Source organism: Cricetulus griseus, chromosome 9 (assembly GCF_003668045.3).
Source record: "Cricetulus griseus strain 17A/GY chromosome 9, alternate assembly CriGri-PICRH-1.0, whole genome shotgun sequence".
Lineage (NCBI taxonomy): Eukaryota > Metazoa > Chordata > Mammalia > Rodentia > Cricetidae > Cricetulus > Cricetulus griseus.
The window spans coordinates 27091905-27113013 of record NC_048602.1 but is presented as its reverse complement, the minus strand read 5'-3'; the positions used below and the strand labels follow the sequence as shown (position 1 = coordinate 27113013).

Sequence of the window (21109 nt, the reverse complement as noted above, 5' to 3'; positions counted from 1 at the left end):
CAGAGCTGACAGTTTGGGAGGGCCAAGACCCCAGGCACACTGTGCCACTTGGTTCCCAGGCTCCCCCCATGCAGAGTTTGTTTGTTTTGAGCAAACACCTTCTAATGACTATTTTACAAATACACTGCAGATGCCTTCCGGGCTGCCTGTATTGGATGCAGTCCTGGGCCCCAAGTCTGCACATTTCCTTTGCAACTGGACCTGTGACAGCCGAGTCTTTCACCTCACCTTTGTTGTTTGCTGTGACCCCTGCATTGTCTTCAGAATAAAGGAACTCCCTATCTCTTCTTTGATCTGACTTTTGTTGTGGAATTACCACTGCTGCTGGGCCTTTTTTAAAAAAGTATTTTATTTATTATGTATACAACATTCTGCTTCCATGTCTATCTGCACACCAGAAGAGGGACCAGATCTCATAACGGATGGTTGTGAGCTACCGTGTGGTTGCTGGGAATTGAACTCAGGACCTCTGGAAGAGCAGTCAGTGCTCTTAACCTCTGAGCCATCTCTTCTCCAGTCCCCTGCTTTGCCTTTCTTAACTGGCCATCATCATGGAACCCACACCAATAGCCGGAAGTCTATTCAGCCATCCCTTGACTCCCTTCACAGACATGATATACAGAACTTTTTATAGTTTATTTTTATGTTCATTGGTGTTTTGCCTGCATGTATGTGTGTGTGTAAGGATGTTGGATCCCCTGGAACTGGACAGACAGTTGCAGCCACCATGTCAGTGCTGGGAATTGAACTCAGGACCTCTGGAAGAGCAGCCAGTGCTTTTAACCACTGAGCCATCTCTCCAGCCCCCTGGATTGTCAACACAGTTGATCACAGTTCTGCTGGAAGACCCAGGGAAATCCAGATTTTTGCTCTGGAGAACGCACCACATTCTGTTCAGCACCCAGGGAGAGTCAGGAGGTGCAAAGACCCTGGGGTACGCACTGCCAGGTGATCTTAAGGCCGTTCAGGGCTGTGGCCCTCACACAGTGCATCCAAATCCTTATGCCATGCCCCAACTGCAGAAACCCTGCCACCCTCTCCACCTACAGCCACACAGCCCTTCCCTGTCAAAACGTGCATCTTAAGCCAGACGGGATGGCCCCGCTCTGAAGACGCAGCAGAGTCACAAATGCCAGGCCAGCCGCGACTGTATAGAAATTAGACCCTGTCTCCCAGATCCATGAAAAGACCCATCTCTGCTCATCCAGGTTGCAGGAGGGCATCCTCTGGCTGGGAGTCTGCCCCAGAGTAGGGCAAAGAGAAACAGACCAACAAACAGGTCTCATCCTGCCAGAGGGAACCTAAGATCCAGTCCTAAACACTAACCAGCCTGGGACAGACAGAGCCATGCAGGGACTGCCCTGCGGCTGGGTCAGCTCCATGCCCGACAGAGTCAGCATCTGAGGATGGTGTAGATGGTGCCATCGGTGCTCAGGCAGCGACAGCAGAGACAACCATGAATGGTTTTCATCAATCATGTCTTGAGTTTGTGGTGGGACCGGCTGAGTTGCTCAACTCGTCTGACCAGGAGTCAGGCGATGACTTGGTGACTTTAGAGCAGGCAAGGGTGTCCAGCTGTCTGAGCACCCCCTCTGCCCAGCGTGGGACTCGGGGTCATAGAGTTGCCTTGGCCAGATGAGCTGAGGGGAGCTCTTCTCTGAGGAGGTGGTGAGATGGGCCAACATGGCCGCCAGAAACGCCACCCAGGCCTCTACAACTCACTGCTCTCAGCAGGAGAAGGCAGGTTTAACCACAGCCAGCAGGAAAGCCTTGCCACACAATTTCCTCCTGTCCCCACTGCTGCTGCCTGACTTATACTTACACTTCCACGATGGAGCCCAGCTTACGGATGTCAGCCCTAAAGCCAGGCAGCCTCTGTTCGGACCCCAGCCCTACCAACTACGTGTGGCCTTGGGCCAGTGACCAAACGTCTCTGGGGGGTCTGTTTCCCATCTATGAAGGTTTTTTGACTAGTGGATCTAAGCTGAGGATGCAGACTCCACAGAGCCCTGACTTTCCAAATTAACAGGGCCAGAGCTCTGCCCTTGTTCCTCACCACGCCACGTGAGGCTGTCCTTTGTCACCACTGTAAGAAGAGCCAACTGTCGGAAAATGGCAGCTGTGAGCGCTCCTTCACTTTGGGGTCCGCTGCAGTCACACGATGCCACCTTGAATAACCTTTTTGCCCACTCTGAATGCCGCTGGAAGGTGGAAGTATTTCACCCAGCCCACACCTGCCAGTGCCATCTGAAATCGAAGGTTTCTGGCCCACCAGGTCCCACCACCCTTCAGCCCCAAATAAGCACACGGAGACACACTAATTATAAAACTGTTTGGCCTATGGCTATGGCTTCTTATTGGCTAGCGCTGTCTTAATTATTAGCCCATTTCTATCAAACCAGGTATTTCCATGTGGTCTTATCTTACCAGAGAAGGGCCCGGACCTGTTACTCCTTCCTTTGCTACATGGCGTCTCCGAGGCCTCATCAGCCAATAATAGAAACATATATACAGAAGGACATCCCCCACCATCCATCCCAGATCCGAGAGGCTGCCAGGCTCCTGGAGGTAGGGAAATCTGTGCTTGTCTTAGATCCGGTGACATAGAAGCAATTGCCCTGGAAGACATTGTGGTGTACTTCACCACACCGAGGCAGGAGGATTTCCATGAGTTCCAAGTCAGACAGAGTCAGGCTGTTTCTTAAAAAGCAGGGGCGGGGGGGGGGGCTCGGGAGGAGCTGAGAAAATTAGTAAATGCTTGCTGACAACCTGAGTTCAATCCCCTGGACCCCGTGGTAGGAGAGAATTTATTCCTACAGCTTGTCCTCTGACCTCCAAGTGCATGCTGTGGCACGCATGCACACATAACACATATATTGATAAGTAAATGCTAAAAAAAAAGAAAGGTCAGTGCACCTGACTCTAGCGAGTGAAGCGTGGTCCACAGCTGGACAGCCACTGTTGGCAAGGGACCTGCCCTGATTGCCCCTGCCACAGCAGCAATATGAACTAGCCAGGGCTGCCAGAGCCCATGTTCTCAGCCTTCAGAACTCCCTCGCCCTTCAAGAGTGGGGGTGGCACTGCTGCATGAGTGTCGTAAATTGTTTAATATTGGTAAGTTAATCTGGCTGCCTTGGCTTCTATCTTTAGGTGTGTCATAAGTTATCTGAAGCTCAGGTGTAACTTGTCACCTTGCCCCGCTCTGTTGGTGGTTTGAGATACAGTTCTCTCTACTACTTGTTCCTCTCAGTGATCCAAGCGACTGTCACAGTGACTGTCACAGTGAAGCAGTGTCATCATCACAATATCATAAGCAGGTTCCATTGCAAGAAGGATTGACCCAATGCCCAGGGGATAATGCCAGGGGAACTTAAGAAAACCGTAGCCCCATGTGTGTCTGCCCCTCCCTCTCCCTTCTCCCTGTCACTTCTTCCAAACCGAAAGAGATCAAAAGAGTGAGCTTGATGCTCAGACCTGTAATTCTAGTTGCTAGAGAGACCAAGGAAAGATGATTGCAAGTTCAAGGCCTGCCTGGGTCACAGAATGAACTTGGGGTAGTTAGTGAAGCCTGGTCTCAGAATAGAAAATAAAAAGACAACTGGAAATATAGTTTGTCTTTAGAGTGCTTGCCTAGAATCCCCCAGTGAGGGGCTGAGGGTGTGGTTCAGTGGTAGAGCACTTACCATTTGAGAAGCACTAGGGTTTACTTTCTTTTCTCAAAATAATATATATATATATATATATATATATATATATATATAATGTGACAATGCCTACAGTACTTGAGGCTTTACCAACTGAGAACAATATGGTGTGACAAAATCACACTGGCCGTGAGAGGAGGAATAATGCGCTGAGGGCCGCCAGCTAGCATACAGGGTGTTAAGAATGGAACCTGAAGCCCTGCCTCAACCTCCCCAGGGCTGGTATCACAGGCATGCCCCACAACTCGCAGCCATATGCTCGCTATGTCACCATCTCAGAGAGCAGGCAACTGTGGCCTAGGAAGTTACAAGTCATTTCCTGAAGACCTTCGACCTGCTTCAGAGCCAGGACAAGGTCCAGCACTCACGGGTGTTTTCCGGCATGGAGCCCCTCGACGGCTTCACAGGGCCTGAAGGAAGAGACCTGACAGGGCTAGCGTGGGGACAATGGCCACCCTGGCCCCCTGCCTTCTGAGTACCTGTGTCTGTTTGCTCATGATGACAGATCAGAAAATGCCATCCTGCCTCCAGGCCTTGCTGTCCTGTTGAGTATGGTGACCAGGGACAGCTGGTGTAGACATTCTGTCATCGCGTGACCATGTGTATCCCCACACCAGGCAGGTCACACCCTCAATGCGCCATGCGTGTTCTTGTGGATGCACCAGCTTGTGTAGGAGCAGGTGTGCACAGTGCTGGCGTGAGGAGGTCAGAGGACAACCTCGGGGATTGGTTCTCAGGTACCTTCAATCACCTATTTGAGACGGGGCTCCCCATTGGCCAGCAGCTTTGCCATGTAGTCCAGGCTAGCTGGCCCTCAAACTCGCCTACCTCCGGCTCCCACCTCAGCATCACTGGGATTACAGGGCCTTTGCTCCGTTGTGTTTTTTGAGTCAGTCTGGCCTCCAACTTGCTGTGTGATCCGCCTATCTCCACCGGCTGGGTGCTGGCATTATAGGCGCAGACCACCATTGGGTTCATGGGGTGCTGGGATGGATAGAACTCTGTGCTTTGTGGGTGCCAGGCAAACGCTATGCAATGCCACCCCCTCCCCCAACCTCAGCTTTCTTTTTTTGGTGTTAGAATTTGAACTGATGGCTTTGCACTTAGTAGGCCAACGTTCTACATCCCCATCCCTTCCTTGCAGTCTTTGCTCCCTCTTTTCTACAAGGGGCCAGATAGGAAGGAGGGGCCTGTTCTATTACTTGTTTATCGGAGGAAATTCCCAGGAGCCTCAGCTGTGCCATCTCAGGGAGACATGTACCATGCGAGCGTGAGGTTTGGGCAGAGGAAGGACCTGGAACAGCAGGCAGGTTGTAAAGCCACAGAAAAGTTTGAGCAACAAGCGTGCATGCGCTCTCTCTCTCTCTCTCTCTCTCTCTCTCTCTCTCCCCCCCCCCTCAGGCCCAACAAAGCAGGTATCTGGGGCTAGAACTGCAGGCACGGAACAAGGTCTGTGTTGTGCCCAGAATTTGGAACCCCAAAAGAACCCGCCAACAAGGAGACCACTCACCAAATGCAAGGACAAAGGTTTCTTTATTGACTCGAGGATTTGAACTAAGGACCCCATTCGTTCGGGAACAAACGGAGTCCCCACTTGCGACCGAGGGGTGTTTTTATAAGGGAAAATTGTAGGGCTGGAAGCCCCAAGATTACAGAACTTGCGTGGTTTCACAGGACAGGGCAATGGTTGTATGTTTCAGGCAGGGTACAATTAAGCAGGAGGCTGCAGAGGAAATGAGTTTGTTAATTGTTTCCTGGGCTGGGGACGTCTACAACTGATAACTATCTGATCCTCTTTGGAGCAGAGGAATGTGGACACCGCTCCAGGGTGTGATGTCTGGTCTAAGGGCTTGAGTCCTGTGGACCTTTGTTTAACCTGGTCTGCTGAGACGCCTTTTGGGAACTCAGAGTTTTCTTTTTGGGCTTTGGAGTCTGGGTTTTAGACCTTTATTAATTTTTCCCCTTTCAGTCTAAACCCTAAGAAACAGTGAAAGGAGTAGAGAAGGGAGACATGGAGGCAAAGAGACCAGAAGTGGGGACCCACTGGATGACAGAGTCGAAGAGAGGTGACAAAGGAAAAACCCAGTGTCCCTCTCCACCTTGGGAACTGTGGGGAGACTGTCCGAGACTCTTGGTTCCTAACCCTCCATCACAGCCCCAAACAGAGCCAGGACGTCCTGAGTTTGGGATGTCAGCAATCCATCAGGGACAGGGCTGTGAGCTAATTTAGAGCAGCGATTTGGAAGGGACCTGCTAAAGGTCTGTGCTTTTTAAATATGTGTATCTGTGGGTCACGAGCATATCTAATGCTCACAGAGGCCAGCAGAGGGCGCTGCAGCCTCTGGAGCTGGAGTTATAGCTGGTTGTGAGCCACCATGTGGGTGCTGGGAATTGAACCCAGGTCTGCAAGAGCAGCCAGTGCTCTTAACCACTGAGACTCATCTCTCCAGCCCTGAGCTGGGGCTTTTATTTTTAGGGTTGGTTTTGTTTGTTTTCTCCTTAGGCATTTTTTGAGCCATCTGAGTTGTCCCCAAAGGTTTCTTTCTAGTTGTAGAGATTAAACCCAGGGCCCCAAGAATACAAAGCAAGGGCTACCCCTAATATAGCCCCCACTCAGATTCTCTGCATAACTGAGGGTGACCTTGAAGTCCTGATCCTCCTCCTGCCTCCACCTCCCAATGATTACAGGGATGCCCCGCCAGATACAACCAGGTCTGGGTGGTTTCTACCCCTGCAGCCCCTTTGGTTCAGATAGGGCCATGAGTGCCCCTAAGTAATTCTGATAGAGAGAGGCCTCCTGGGAAAGGGGAGTTCTGGGTAAAGGTACTTTGACCCAAGCCTGGTGCCCTGAGTTCAATCCCCAGAATGGACGTAAAGAAGGGAGGAATTAACTTATCAAGTTGTCCTGTGACCTCCATGTGCATTTTGTGTCATGCATGTTCACACACAAACACACAGACACAGACACACATACATACACAGACACACACACACACACACACACACACATATACATACACAGACACACACATACATACACACACATACACACACACATACACAGACACACACACACATACACACACACATACACAGACACACACATACATACACACACATACACACACACATACACAGACACACACATACATACACACATACATACACAGACATACACACACACATACACACATACATACACAGACATACACACACAGACACACACACATACACACACAGACACACACAAACGTACAGACACACACACACAGAGACACACACACACACACACAGACACAGACACACACATACATACACACATACATACATACACACACATACAGACACAGACACAGACACACACATACATACAGACACACACACAGACACAGAAACACACACACACACACATATACATACACAGACACACAAATACATACACACATACATACACACACACACACACACAGACACAGACACACACATACATACACACATACATACACACACACACAGACACACACACACACACAGACACACACAAACATACAGACACACACACAGACACAGAAACACACACACACAGAGACACACACACACACACACAGACACACACACACACAGACCACACATACAGATACACAGAGAGACACACACACATACACACAGACACACACACACACACACACACACACACATACATACACAGACACACACAGAGAGACACACACACATACACACACATATACACAGACACACAGACACAGACACACAGACACACACACATACATACACACACACATACACACAGACACACACATATACACATACACACAGACACACATACATACACAGATACACACATACACACAGACACACACACAGACACACAGACACACACACAGACACACAGACAGACACACAGACACACACACAGACACACACACAGACACACAAACACACACATATACACAGACACACATACATACACACACACACAGATACACACATCCACACACACACATATACACATACACACAGACACACACACACACACATACATACACAGACACACACACAGACACACACACAGACACACAGACACACATCGAAAGCAGACAGAGAGTCCTTTAACAGAACAAAGAGAGTCTGCACCCCATTATCTCCCAAGGGAAGGTCGGGGTTTGCTAAGAGGCCAGGTCACCCAAGGTTAGAGCTGTCCTCAGAACTGGGGATCCTCAGGGAGCAGATGGCCCCACTTGGGTGAGCCCAGCTCCCTTGTCCCACCCTCCTTGTCTGCCACCTGCTTCGTGCAGGCTCCAGAACCTTCTTGGGAGCTTCACGAAGCCTGGAAGATTTCCCACGATGTAACTGCCAGGCTGAATCTCAGCCCAGCCTCCCTCTGCTCAGTACAGGAGGCGGAGCCTTTAGACCTCTCCATTTGCTGCCTCCCCTGAAGGTGACTCCAAAAGGAGGTCAGGCTGTTTCCATTGCAAGCCCGCTCAGGACCCTGAGCCTCTCCCGGAAACGGAACCACCGATCAGGGGCAGCTGATCCCATCAATCCACCTGCCCCTGCCTCTCTGTCTCTCAGGGACCACAAATTTGACTTCTCGTCTCACACTGCCAAGTTCCTATTGCACCACTGGCTCCACAGCTCAGAAATGCTGGTCTTTCTTTCAGATATTTCCAGGCCATTCGAAGCTGGCCACGCTGGGCAGCAAGTTGCAAATCAGCTTCCCCATAGTGAAGGCTTCTGCACTCCCAGCAACTCTTTTTATGACTTTTGGAGACAGGCTATATTCTGTATCCCTGGATGTCCTAGAACTGGCTCTGGAGACCAGGCTGGCCTCGAACTCACAGAGTTCCTGTCTCTGCCTCCCGAGTGCTGGGAGTAAAGGCGAGTGCCACTATGCCTGGCTCTCTGATATTTAGTGTTCCTTAATAGGGAGTCCAGGACAGAGTCAAGATCACTTTTGCATGTCACCATCCATGGGACCACCACCAAGAACCACGCACAGAAAAAGACCCTAATAAGTGCTTAGGAGACAATTAAGCCCAGCAGTGTCTCCCCTCCTACCATACATACCAGTCACCTCCTCAGCTCTCCAGCCTTTCAGCCTAGTCCCAGGGACCACACTCAGCCATGCTGCTGTGGCTTGGATCACAAGCACCACCAAAAAGACCTCGGTGTTGAAGGCATGGGTCCTCAATGCAGTGATCCGAGGCGGGGAGCTGGGGTGCTGCTCAGCTGGTAGGATGCTCACCCAGCATCCGGTAAATCAGGTTTGCACATCTGTTATCACTCAGGAGGTAGAGGCAGAAGGATCGGAAGAGCGAGATTCGTTAAGAGCGAGATTCGTTCAATGGCAAGACGGGTTTCGAGGTCACGTCTCTAGGGAAAGCTTTTAGGATACGATTGGGCCACGAAGGGACTGAAGGCATCAGTGGATTGCTCCACTAATGGATTCACAATATGCTGTATGGGGAGGAGTGGGAACCATAGCTCTTAGAGACTGGTTGGGGGAAGTGGGGGTGTGTGATCTGATATCTTTTTTTTTTTAAACATTTTTTTTTCAAGACAGGGTTTCTCTGTGGCTTTGGAGGCTGTCCTGGAACTAGCTCTTGTAGACCAGGCTGGTCTCAAACTCACAGAGATCCACCTGCCTCTGCCTCCCAAGTGCTGGGATTAAAGGCGTGCGCCACCAACACCCGGCGTGACTTGATATCTTCTACCTGGCCTCTTCCTCTGTGGAGGGTGTGTGTGGGCGAGTGCAGGCCGGTGCATCTGTCAGTCTGTGTGTCTGCTTCTTGCGTACCCTGAGGAAAGCAGCCTCACCTGCTGTGTACTCCTGGCGCCAAGAAGTCTATAGCTATGAAACCAAGCACCATGGGCAGAAGGAAGCCTTTGCAACTGTGAGCCCAAAGGAATCCTCTAAAATCTTCGAGTTGATTTGCTTAGGTATTTTGTGTAGATCCTCTACCCCAAAAACTTGGGAGATTTCCAGGATTCTAGACCGGGATGTAGGCCGGCTGTCGAGCACCTGCCTAGAATCCCCCAGCGAGGGACTGGGGTGTGAATCAGTGGATAGAGAGTTTGTTTAGCATGAGGCTCTAGATTTAGTCCACTGTGGGAAAAAACAATAGCCCTCCACTCAGATACCCGAGACAGCTCCCCATGAGCACTGCATGGCGCTCATTCTGCCAGTCTCCCGGGAGGTGACGTGACTCACACAGAGGGAAGCCCCAGACTTTTTGCCTCCTCTTCCTTGCCACCCTTCCCCACCATTGTTCCCTGCTATCGGGGCAGGCTCAAGATGCCCTGTGTGTCCCCTCCTCCATCTCTGTGTCAGTCAGTCCCAGGTGCCATTAACTCTCTCCAGAAATAGTCTTTGGGGTGTGATTCTGGAGCTATCAGAATGGTGCAAGAGAATGAGAGCTTGGTACAAGGAGTAGGGGTGCCATGCTTAGAATGGGGGTGGGGTTCAGTTCCATGCCCAACACCAAATTATAATATAGAGTTCCTGGGAAGATCTCTCCCCTCCCTCCCTCCCTCCCTCCCTCCATCCCTCTCTCTCTCTCTCTCTCTCTCTCTCTCTCTCTCTCTCTCTCTCTCTCACACACACACACACCACACACACACACACACACACACACACACAGAGAGCAGCCCAGGTAACTGACAGCCCTACCTTGGCCTCATGGGGAGTCGGGAGAGAGACCACTGAGGAGCCCTGGGCACCCCCTCCACCCCCCCTCCACCCCCCAACCTCCCTGTCCTTAGGGTCAAGTGTTACCACATGCAATATTCACTCCCTAGATCCAGGCCTGTCTCTGTGCCTCCAAAACACCCTTCGCACCCACCCAGCCACCTCATGCCCCAGGCAAGTGCAGCTCCCGATTTGATCACAGTAGCCACGTTGATGTTGGTTTCTGTTTAAGGGCTCGGCTGGCGGGGGCGGGGGGGCTGAGGCGGGGCAGGGTGGGGGCTGTTGGGGGGGGCTGCGCTTTTATTTTTCTTCAGGCAAATCGCGCCTCTTCCAGCTGTCAAGAATGTACTTGAGAACGAGGCCCAGCTTCCTGCGGGTGGACAGCGGGGGCTCCTCGCTGGTTCCCTCGGCAGAGACCCGCTGCTTCTCCACACCACCAATGTCACCACCGGCCGCCTCCAAGCTCAGCTGGGTCTGGGGCTCCTCCTCCTCCAGGGCCTTGATGCGGACGCGCTGAGCATCCTCGGCCATGTCGTTGAGGCAGCCCTGGAGCATGGTGTAGACGGTGCCGAAGCTGATGCCCCCGGCCACCAGCGTGCCGAACACGGGGATGCCCCTCTCGAAGGCGCGGGCCACCCGCATGGCACCATCCGAGGACTGCGAGTAGAGCCGCAGGACGGTCTCGGGTGAGACCTCGTTGGCCAGAGGGGAGCGGATGACGGAGCGCAGGTCCCCGGCCTGCTTGCCCACCTGCTCGGCCAGCTTAGCCAGCGAGTCGTCGTCTAGGCCGAAGCTGCGGTGGTAGCCGCGCAGCGAGCGGATGAGCAGGGCGTCATCGTAGGCGGCCGCCAGCCCGGGGACCGGCAGGGCCTGGATGACCCCGGACACCAGGGCCGTCTTGAGCACCTGCTCTTGTAGCATGTCCTTCTTCTTCTGCAGGGCCTCCAGCGAGATGTCAGGCAGGGACAGCAGGCCGGCGTGGCGACGGTGGGCGGGCAGGTCGTGCTCCCAGGTGGACACCAGCATCGGGAAGTCGTAGCGGGTCGGAGACAGGTTGGACACCAGGAAGATGCGGGGGTCGCTGATGCCGGCTGCCCGCAGCCGCTCCACGCAGTGATCCCGGATCTCCTGCAGGACCGTCGTCTCGTTGAAGCCCGAGGGCCGCTGGCTGCGGGTGGCCGCCAGGTCCTCGTCCACCTTGGTGCGCACGAAGTAGAATTTCTTGCCCTGGCGCAGGATCTCCGAGGCCAGGCGCGTCTCCACGGCGCCGCAGCGGCGGGGGGACACGAGCAAGAAGAAGTCGTAGCGGCCGAAGTCTACCTCCTTCAGGTACTTGTCCGCCGAGCAGCCCGGAGAGCCGGCCCCCGGCAGGTCCCACAGGGTCACGTCGGGAAACTGTGGGTGAGGGTAAGACGACGGCTGCATGGTGGTCTCCACCACCCCGGTGAGAGCTGCGCCGGGATCCTCGGCCCCCAGGCCGCGCAGGGCGTTGATGAGGGAGGACTTGCCGGCTCCCGACTCGCCCGTGACGCCCACCTCCAGCCTGGTGCTCTCCGTGGTGGCCAGCAGCTCCCGGAGGCGAGAGGCCGCCTGAGGGATGTCGCCAGACTCAAAGGCCGAACGCAGGGCCTCAAGCTCTTCCTTGGCCATGAGGATGGTAGTCTCCTCCTCAGGCACGGCGGGCAACCTGGAAGTTGCCATGACAGTCACGGGATGAGTGACTACTCAAGCGTCTGCAGCGGGGGGGAGAGAAGGAAGCCGTGGTTCCTATGCCATGCCCTGCCCTCTTACCTACCTACCCACCTACCCCGACGTGGAAGAAGACGACAAAGAGCTCTCCTTGCTTCCGCCACCAGCTCTCTCTCCCTCAATTGCTGGGCTACCCTGGCTCACACCTGTAATCCGGCACTGGGGAGAGCTCCAGGCAGGAGGATCATCACCATGAGTTCCAGGACAGTTGGGCTACAGCAGTCTCAAAACAACAGTGCCCAGGTATGGTGACCACACACACCTTTAGTTTTAAATACTGGGAAGCTGAGGCAGACAGAGCTACAGGAGTTCAAGGCCAGCCTGTTCTACATAGAGAGTTCCAGGCCAGCCGGGGCTTCAGAGAGAAACTGTCTCAGAAACAAAAAAAAACACCAAACAAACAATAACAACAAAAAACAATAAGCCAGGTGTGGTCACTCACACCTGCCTTCCCAGCATTAGGGAACTGCAGTTAGGAGGGATCAATTGAAGGGAGAGTTGAAGGGCTAGCCTGGGCCACCACCTCAAAATAAGAACCCAGACCCATTTAGCATTAGTTAAAGGACTCGAGTGTCAAAGGCCCAGGTCTCACTTTCCACCTGGGCCACCGACTTCCATGTGACCCAAGACAAAAATGGACATCACTCTGTGCCTGTTTGCACAAAGTTCTATAGTTAATGGGCATAATAACCAAACAGCCTACCTAGACACTGTCAGGCGTCTGTGAGTAACCCAGGAAGGACACAACTTTGTCTTGTGCCCTGTGCCCGGAGTGAGGCTGGATGGCCCACAAAGACCAAAGCCCGATGATTCCTTACAGTATCCGGGTTGAGCCAGACCCTTCCAGTCTCACTGTGGCCTGGCCTCTCATCCTGGGTAGCAGGACCTGGCCTGTGGTTCTGGCCAAGCTGGAGCATCACTACTTTTCAATTGTTGTGGTCACAGGGAGCCAGTGTGAGGTGACGCATCTGTGAGATGTGGCTTTGATCATCCTCACGACAGAATATCTCCTGAAGAGCGGGAGACTCCAATGGACGATGGCATTAGCAAGACCATGCCGGGCACACAGCAGGTACCACATTAGCACCCAGTGTTGTGATTGATACCTGTGGTCTACAGCTTCCTCTTTTTAAAGACAGGGTCTGGCTTTGTAGCCCAGGCTAGCCTCTAACTCACAGCCGCTCTCTCACCTTAGCCTCCCAGGTACTGAGCTTGCAAGAATGCGCCCCCTCCCCCAATGCCTGCCTAGACTTGTGACTTGGGGACTCTGTCCTCCTGAGCCCTGACTGCCTGCCTGCTCTGAGACACCCTCAAAGGCCTACCTCTGTCACCATGGCACCCCCAGTCAACAGTGAAGACATTTTTCAATCAGCCTGTAGGATCCCATTCAACCCCCACCCTGGCCACGGCGGCCTCGCCGGGCCCAGTCTGTCATCTCAGATCTCCTGATGCCCTCCTTGCTGATGGTGTCACCCCAGTGACACCCAGCTCTCCCTCTTCTCATTACTGAACCCTGTGGCCCACGACCTCGAAAATCCAGCCACTCACCCAGATGTGGTGGCAAACACCTGTAATCCTAGCACTTAGAAGGCTGAGTCAGGAAAATAACGGTGAGTTCAAGGCCAGCCTGGGCTACAGACTGAGGCCCTGTCTCAAACAAACAAGCAACCTCCCTCTGCCACCCCCCCAAACCCCCTCCAAATAAATAATAAAACCTCTTGCTTACAGAGAGACATCCTTCATCTGGCAGGAAGAGGGACCTAGGCTCAGGTAGGACAAGGGATATCTCCGGCTCAGAGGCACAGTCGGGATTCTAGTCCAGGTCCATGGGCTCCTTTACGCCCTCCCCCTCTGCCTTGACAACCGCCTTTCCCTTGACCCTCTTGTACCCCGACCTCCTCCTCTGCTGCCCTCCGCACCCCCGGGCCCTCCTTCCCTTCCCAGGTCCCCTCCCTCACCTACCTCAAGTGTGACCTGGGACAGGTCCCAGTAGCCCAGAGGCAGAAGAGTCGTCAGTTTTGATGGGGTTTGGTGGGGACTTGTGGAAGCTCGGTTTTCTGTGCACTGACCCGCAGGGCCCAGAGGGAGAGCCCAGCCCCTCAGGGACTCACCTGACCTGCAGGCTCTCCCTTCCCCTAACACTGTCCCCGCTGGTGGGGTCTCCTCCCCGGTTAGCCCAAGATAACAACCTGTTGCTAGGGCCCATTATAACAGTGAGCCTCAGTCCATTGGTCAGCTGGGCGCTGTGCAATAATGAGAAGATGACATCAGAGGGCAGGGCCCCAGGGAGCAGGGACTCCAGACCCAGATGCACCTAGAGTCACCATATGGGGCCACTTTGCTCAGAGTCCCCTGTGGAATGAGGATGGGGCTCAGTGGACGGAGGGTTTGCCTGACACGATGAAGCCCTGGGGTTCATCCTCAGCACCAAATACACCCAGCGTGGTGGCATACAGCCGGTAAACCAGCACTCGGTAGTCAGAGGCAGAAGGACCCGAGGGCAAGGCCATCCTTGGCTGCATAGGAAGTTTTGAGGCCAGCCTGAATTTCATGAAAACCTGTAAAATAAATAAACAAATCACCCCGAATTAATCAGAGGAACTCTGTGGTGTCCATCACCCCAGGACAAAGTCCCAAATGAACAAGTTAGACATCTGGGGCTCTGGCCTTGGTCACCACTCTGCAGCTCAGGGGACTCTGCAGCTCAGCAGGCTGCTTGCCAACCTGCCGTCATCCACTCCTCTTTGTAGCTCTCAGGTGTCACGTGTGCTCTGGGGCACGAGGGTGGGGGTGGGCGTGGGGTCAGCTTGGCTAGCACTGGCTGAGACAGGTGGAAATGGGCAATGGGAGGACCCGATTTCCATGGTGGACCCCAGCGCTGGGGCAGTAAATGCCATGTTCAAGGACAGCCTCCTCCACATAGTGAGTTGGAAGCCAATCTAGACTACATGAGACCTTGTCTCAACACACACATACACACCACACACACATTAGGCAATGGGGAGGTGGAGGCAGGAGAAGGGCTTAGTCTGTAAAGTGTTTGCCTTGTAAGCACAAGGGCCCAAATTCAGTCCTCAGACCCTGTGGACAAAATGCTGGGTGTGGTTGGTGGTGGGCACTGGTGACCCTGTTAGACCCCCAGAAAACTCAGGTATCCAGGGTCCCAGGCCACGACCGTGGTCACCCCAATCACCAGGCGGATTCGAGAGCTTGATGCAAACAGCAAGGGGCTTTATTGTAATTTAACGAGCTAACCCCATGTTAGCTCAGGTCTTTCACCCACCCGCCATGGCGGATGGCTGGCAAAAGACAGCTCGAACCTGCTGTGTACCGATCTTGTAGGGCAGCGTAAGGGGAGTGTCTAGGGGTACACACAGGCTCAGGATTCGTGTGCCTCCAGGCTTGGAGGGCTTGCCCTGTGTTGATTGGTCAACTGGTTGTTATGGCCCATAGGCCCTCCCAGGGTGGTTGCTATGCTCTGCCTCATTGCTGTGTGCTTGTCCGTAAAGTACACCCAGGGTCGTAAAGCATAGCGCCACCAGCTAACTTCTGATTGGTTGCTTGTCACGAGGCAGGCACTTGACTTTCTAGTGACTAAGACAAGGTCAAACAAGCATGTGTTCAGCCGCTATGACTGCCGAAAGGAGAGCTAGTCCCTTCAACCCTAGCACTGGAGACACGGAGACAGAATCGCTGGGGTTCCCTGGCAGCAGGTTTCACCTAACTAGTGTGCTGGAGACTCATGAGTGCTCCTTGTCTCAAAGGAGGCAGGTGGATGCCGCCTGAGGATGTCCTCTGGCTTAGACACACACCACAAACAAAGCTCGACACCTGCAGACCACAGTGGCTCTGGATGGAGGCCACCAGACAGGGCACTGAGGCTTGCCTGCCTCCTCCCTTCTCTAGAATGTGTTTTGTCCCCCACCCCCCCACCTGTCAGTCTTCACTCAGGGGCACACGTCCATCACGCCATTCTTCCTTCTGTCCCCCGTTTCCTTGTTAAGTGGCATTCAGGCTACAAAGCGGGAAATGAAAGTAGACATGAGTTGTTTGTGGTAGGGCGCCCCTGTGACTCGGGCACTTGAGAGGTGGAGGCAGGAGGATCAGGAGTTCAAAGGCGTCCTTGGCTACTTAGCAAGTTCGAGGCCAGCCTGGGCCCGGTGAGATGGGCTGAGGCAAGGGCTGCTTCGGTGGGAGGGGCCTGACGGGAGTAGAGGGGGCTCCAAGAAAGAAGCAGGCAAGGAGACATGGAATGGGCATGGACACTCTGAGGAACCAGGCACAGAGAATGAACAGGCTCAGAGCCTGTGGCTCAGCAGATGATGGTAAAAGTCAGGGATAAGGAACACTCAGTGGCAAAGCGCTTGCCTAGCCGGCCAAGCCCTGGGCTCCATCTCCAGTACTTTGAAGAGAAGAGGGGAGAGAAAGGTCTAATCTAGGTAGCATGTGTCTGTCACTCTGGCTACTTGAAAAGCTGAGGCAGGAGGATCACCATTTCCAAGCCTGCTACTGAGTGAATTTGAGGTCAGCCTGGGCGACTGGCTGACACCTGCCTGTCTCAAAGGGAAGAAGCAGCCTTGATGGCTCACACCCGTGGTCCCAGCACTCCGTAGGTGGAAGAGGTAAGAGAGAATAGCCACGAATCCAAAGCCAGCCTCAGCTACAGAGTAAGTTCCAAGCCCGGCCGGGTTACCATGAGACCCTGTCTCAAAGAAAACAACCAATAATTAATTAAAACGAAAATTAAAGAGAGGGTTGGAATGTAGCTCAGTGGTAGGTTACTTGCCCGACACATGTAAACCCCTAGGTTCAGTTCCTGATACCATGAAAAATAGGTGGGGCCGAGCAAGACACCCGCAGGCAAGGGTCAAGGCACCCAGTGCATGAGGTCTCGGGACTCCAGCTGCTGTTGCAATTGCTCTGCTCTCGGTCCAGGAGCACCTGTCTGCCCTGTCCCCCTCATAACGTCTTCCCAGCCAGGCTCCCAGGGCCTGCCTTCTCCTATGCATTTTCTAGGATGTACCTTAGGCTTCCAAAACTCAAAGGTTCATTCTGGCCATCTGAAGAGCCTCCAGGGGTGAGGACAGAAGCCCCAGAAGGGACAGATTGGCCGGAGCTAGGGCAGGAGAGGCTGAGGCCCACCCTGTCCAACAATTTCCAAACCTTGGGCAGCAGCTGCGTAGTAACTCCGTGGGATCCCGCTGCAGACTGCCAAACTTAGGAGACAGAGTCAAAAATAGTCTCAGACGTTCCCCCGACACTGAGCAGACTATGGCGCGTCCCCAAGCCTCTTCCCCAAACTCACAGACACGTGTAAGGCCCACGAGGGAAAGGAGGGATTCTAGAAGACCAGCAAACCCAGAATCATCAACCAGATCTGCAGACAGGATCCACGGGGCTGGAGAGACAGCTCTGAGGTTAAGAGCACTGGCTGCTCTTGCAGAGGACTCTGGTTCGGTTCCCAGCACCCACGTGACAGCTACGTGACACTTCCAGTGGCTCTGACACCTTCTGATCTCCCTGAACACCACCCAGACACACGGAGCACATACGTGCACGCAGGCAAAACACACATACACATAAGATAATGAAAAATACAAACAAAGGTCTTTTAAAGATCTTATAAAAATAAACTTTGAAAAACTAAACAGGAGTTGGGTGACTTACATCAGTGATAGGCGCTGACTTAGCAAGTGTGAGGGTTTGAAGTCAAGCTCTAGGAAGCACATACGTGGACATACATACACACACCACACACACAAGTAAAGAAGAAAAGGGGCCGGACGTTGGTGGCGCATGCCTTTAATCCCAGCACTCAGGAGGCAGAGGCAGGTGGATCTCTGTGAGTTCAAGACCATCTTGGTCTAGATAGTGAGTTCCAGGACAGCCAGTTCTGCATAGAAAGAGCCTGTCTTTAAAAAAAAAAAAAAAAAAAAAGGCCGTTTTACTGGATAAAGGTGTTTGCTGGCATGACAGATAACCTGGATTTGAACCAAGATAGAGAGAGAACACTGAAAACTGATCCCTACAACCTATGCTCTGACTTCTTTGTGTGCACCCTGGCAACACACACACACACACACACACACACACACACACACACACACGCACACGCACACGCACACGCACACATGAATGCATGCACACTCCCACATACACACATATGCACACTCTCACGTGAGCACACACCATAGTAATGTAATTTTTTTTAGCTGGGAGCATGCCCTTAATCCCAGCATTCAGGAGGCAGAGACACACGATCTCTGTATGTTCGAGGCCGGCCTGGTCTACAGAACAGTTCCAACCAAGACAGACTTTAAAGTTACACAAAGAAACTCTGGCTTGAAAAACAAAACAAAACAAAACAAAAAGAATATAACTTTTTTAAAGAAGAAACAGGCAAACAAGATCAGCCCCATGCTCACACCTATCATCCAAGTGCTGGGGAGATGGAGGCAGGGGGTCCCTGGGACAACTGGCCAGTCACTCTAGCCCATTTGTCAAGCTCAGGTAGCCACTCCCAGCTTGTGCATGGGTGTTGAGCTTTGAGCTCCAGGCCTCATGCTTCCATAGCAAGGACTCATTCAGTCGTCTCCCCAGCCCACACTGAAACTATGTCTATTGAATTTTTAAAGAGCTCAACATTAGATTGAGTGGTTAGCATGCAAGGAGACCTTGGGTTCTATTCTCAGCACCAGAAAGAGGGAAGGAAAGAGGTGGGGGGAGGAAGAGGTAAGGGAAGAGGAGGAGGAGGAAGGGGAGGAGGAGGAGGAGGAACGGAGTCTAGCGGAAACCATAAGAGTGACACATTTATTCAACCCTTCCTTCCACACATAATCAAATGTAAGATGCCTGTGGTTGTTGGACATATCCTGTTTTGATCCCCCTGACAAAGAAAAAATAATCCTGGCAATAAAACCACAAGAAGACATTTCCTTATCACTTCAAACGTTTATTCCAGGACAGCTGAAAGAGCTCTCGGGAACTTACTTAGAAAGCACAGATCTTATCACACATCAGCCCTGAGTATATAAAAATAGAGAGTGGTGCATGCCAGCACTCGGGAGAGGAGATGGGATACAAGGCCAGCCCGGGCTACACAGTGAGCCCTGTTTCAAAAATCAATGGCATCTGGCCAGGCGTGGTGGCGCACACCTTTAATCCCAGCACTCAGGAGGCAGAGGCAGGCGGATCTCTGTGAGTTCGAGGCCAGCCTGGTCTACGGAGTGAGTTCCAGGACAGCCAGGGCTATGTACTGAGACCCCTTCTCAAAACAAAACAGAAAGAACAATGAGATGGTGAGATAGCTCAGTAGTCAAAAGAGCTTGACAAGCAAACATGGAGACCTGAGCTGGATCCCTAGGAGAGAACCCACACTTCCCAGAAGTTGTCCTTCCAACCCCCCCCACACACACACATGTATAATAAAACAAAAGCCAACAGCAACAACAAAATCCTAAAGCACTTCCTTAAGCATAGTACAATGTGCATCTTTGTCTCTGCACACTCAGCAATCCAACCCTGCCGGGCTGTACCCTTCTGGGTGTTCACTGTAGAGAACATCTTTTTATTCTTTTGTTTCTTTGGAGCCTCCACCACCACCCCTTTCTTTCTTCCTTCCTACCTTTCTTTCTTCCTTCCTTTCTTTCTTTCCTTTTGATTTTTCCAGACAGGTTTTATCTGTAGGTTTTGGAGGCTGTCCTGGAGCTCTCTTTGGAGACCAGGCTGGTCTCGAACTCACAGAGATCCGCCTGCCTCTGCCTCCCGAGTGCTGGGATTAAAGGTGTGCACCACCAACGCCCAGGCCCTTTCTCTTTTTTTTCTCTTTCTTTTTTGATAAGATCTCTTGTAGCCCAGGCTGACCTTGAGCCATGAGCCCTGTAGCTAAAGATGACCTTGAATCTGAGGGCTGGAACTACAGGTGTGCGTGTGTGCACGCGTGTGTGTGGTGTGTGTGTGTGTGTGTGTGTGTGTGTGTGTGTGTGTGTGTGTGTGTGTGTGTGTACGAAATCAACCTCCAAGGTTTCACTCACTCAAACATCGGCTGCCATATAGGTGCCAGGTTACAGGGACACAATAGGGAATAAGACTGTATCTCGGGCTGTCTTGAAACTTACTATGTAGCCCAGGATACAATTTCTTGAAAGATATAGATAATTAAAAATAAAATAATTAAAATGTAACCAAGTAGTGAGAAAACAGAAGAAATGGAAGTCAAGGGGAAGGGAATGTGGCCGGAGAGCTGCCAGATGCCTGCCCTTTTGTAGTTGATTGTCACACGGGAGTCCCTTCCTCCCTGTGGGCGAATGCCACGCTTCCCAGGGGACATGGAGGGACCTTCTCTTGGATTCTGAGCTGTCCTTGGGACTTGCTGTCATCAGTAGGATTCTGGGACTTCAGTTCTAGCCTGTGAGCGGTACTGGCTGCATGTTTTCTTCCTTGGTACCCTGAACTGCTGTGGAAGAGGTCAGCCTGCCTTCCCAGACAAACCCTGGGAAGGGACAGCCCCTGCTAAGCGACCCAAACCGGCTAGCACATTCCAGCCACGAGGGGGCAGCAGCTCAACGCAGCGTTGCCTCTGTGCAATGCCGGAGGAGGCCAAAAGAGGGCGTTATATTCTCTGGGGCTCGAGTTACAGGTGGCTGTAAGATGCCCTATGTGGGTGCTGGGAACCAAATGTCTGTCCTCTGGGGAGCAGCAAGTGCTATTAACCACTGAGCAGTCTCTCCAGCCCTCTTCTGTACATTTTAGGGCTTCCTCCCCTCCCTCCTTCCCTCCCTCCCTCCCTCCATCCCTCCTTCCCTGTATCCATCCCTCCATCCCTCCTTCCCTGTATCCTTTGTTTTTTCTTCTCTCCCTCCTGATCCTCCTGCCTCCATCTCCCAGAATGACAGGCACACTCCACCACACCCAGCAAGGATTTTCTTTCAGTGCACGGGAAGGGTAT

At 52.7% G+C, this 21109-nt stretch overlaps 1 protein-coding gene across 1 annotated transcript; it reads right to left on the bottom strand.

Moving 5' to 3' along the window:
• Positions 1-10713: 10713 nt before the first annotated feature.
• On the bottom strand, positions 10714-12114 carry LOC100768939 (interferon-inducible GTPase 5). The gene has a single exon (XM_027431129.2). The coding sequence runs from the start codon at positions 12112-12114 to the stop codon at positions 10714-10716; it is 1401 nt and encodes a 466-aa protein (XP_027286930.1).
• Between the last annotated feature and the right edge of the window lie 8995 nt (positions 12115-21109).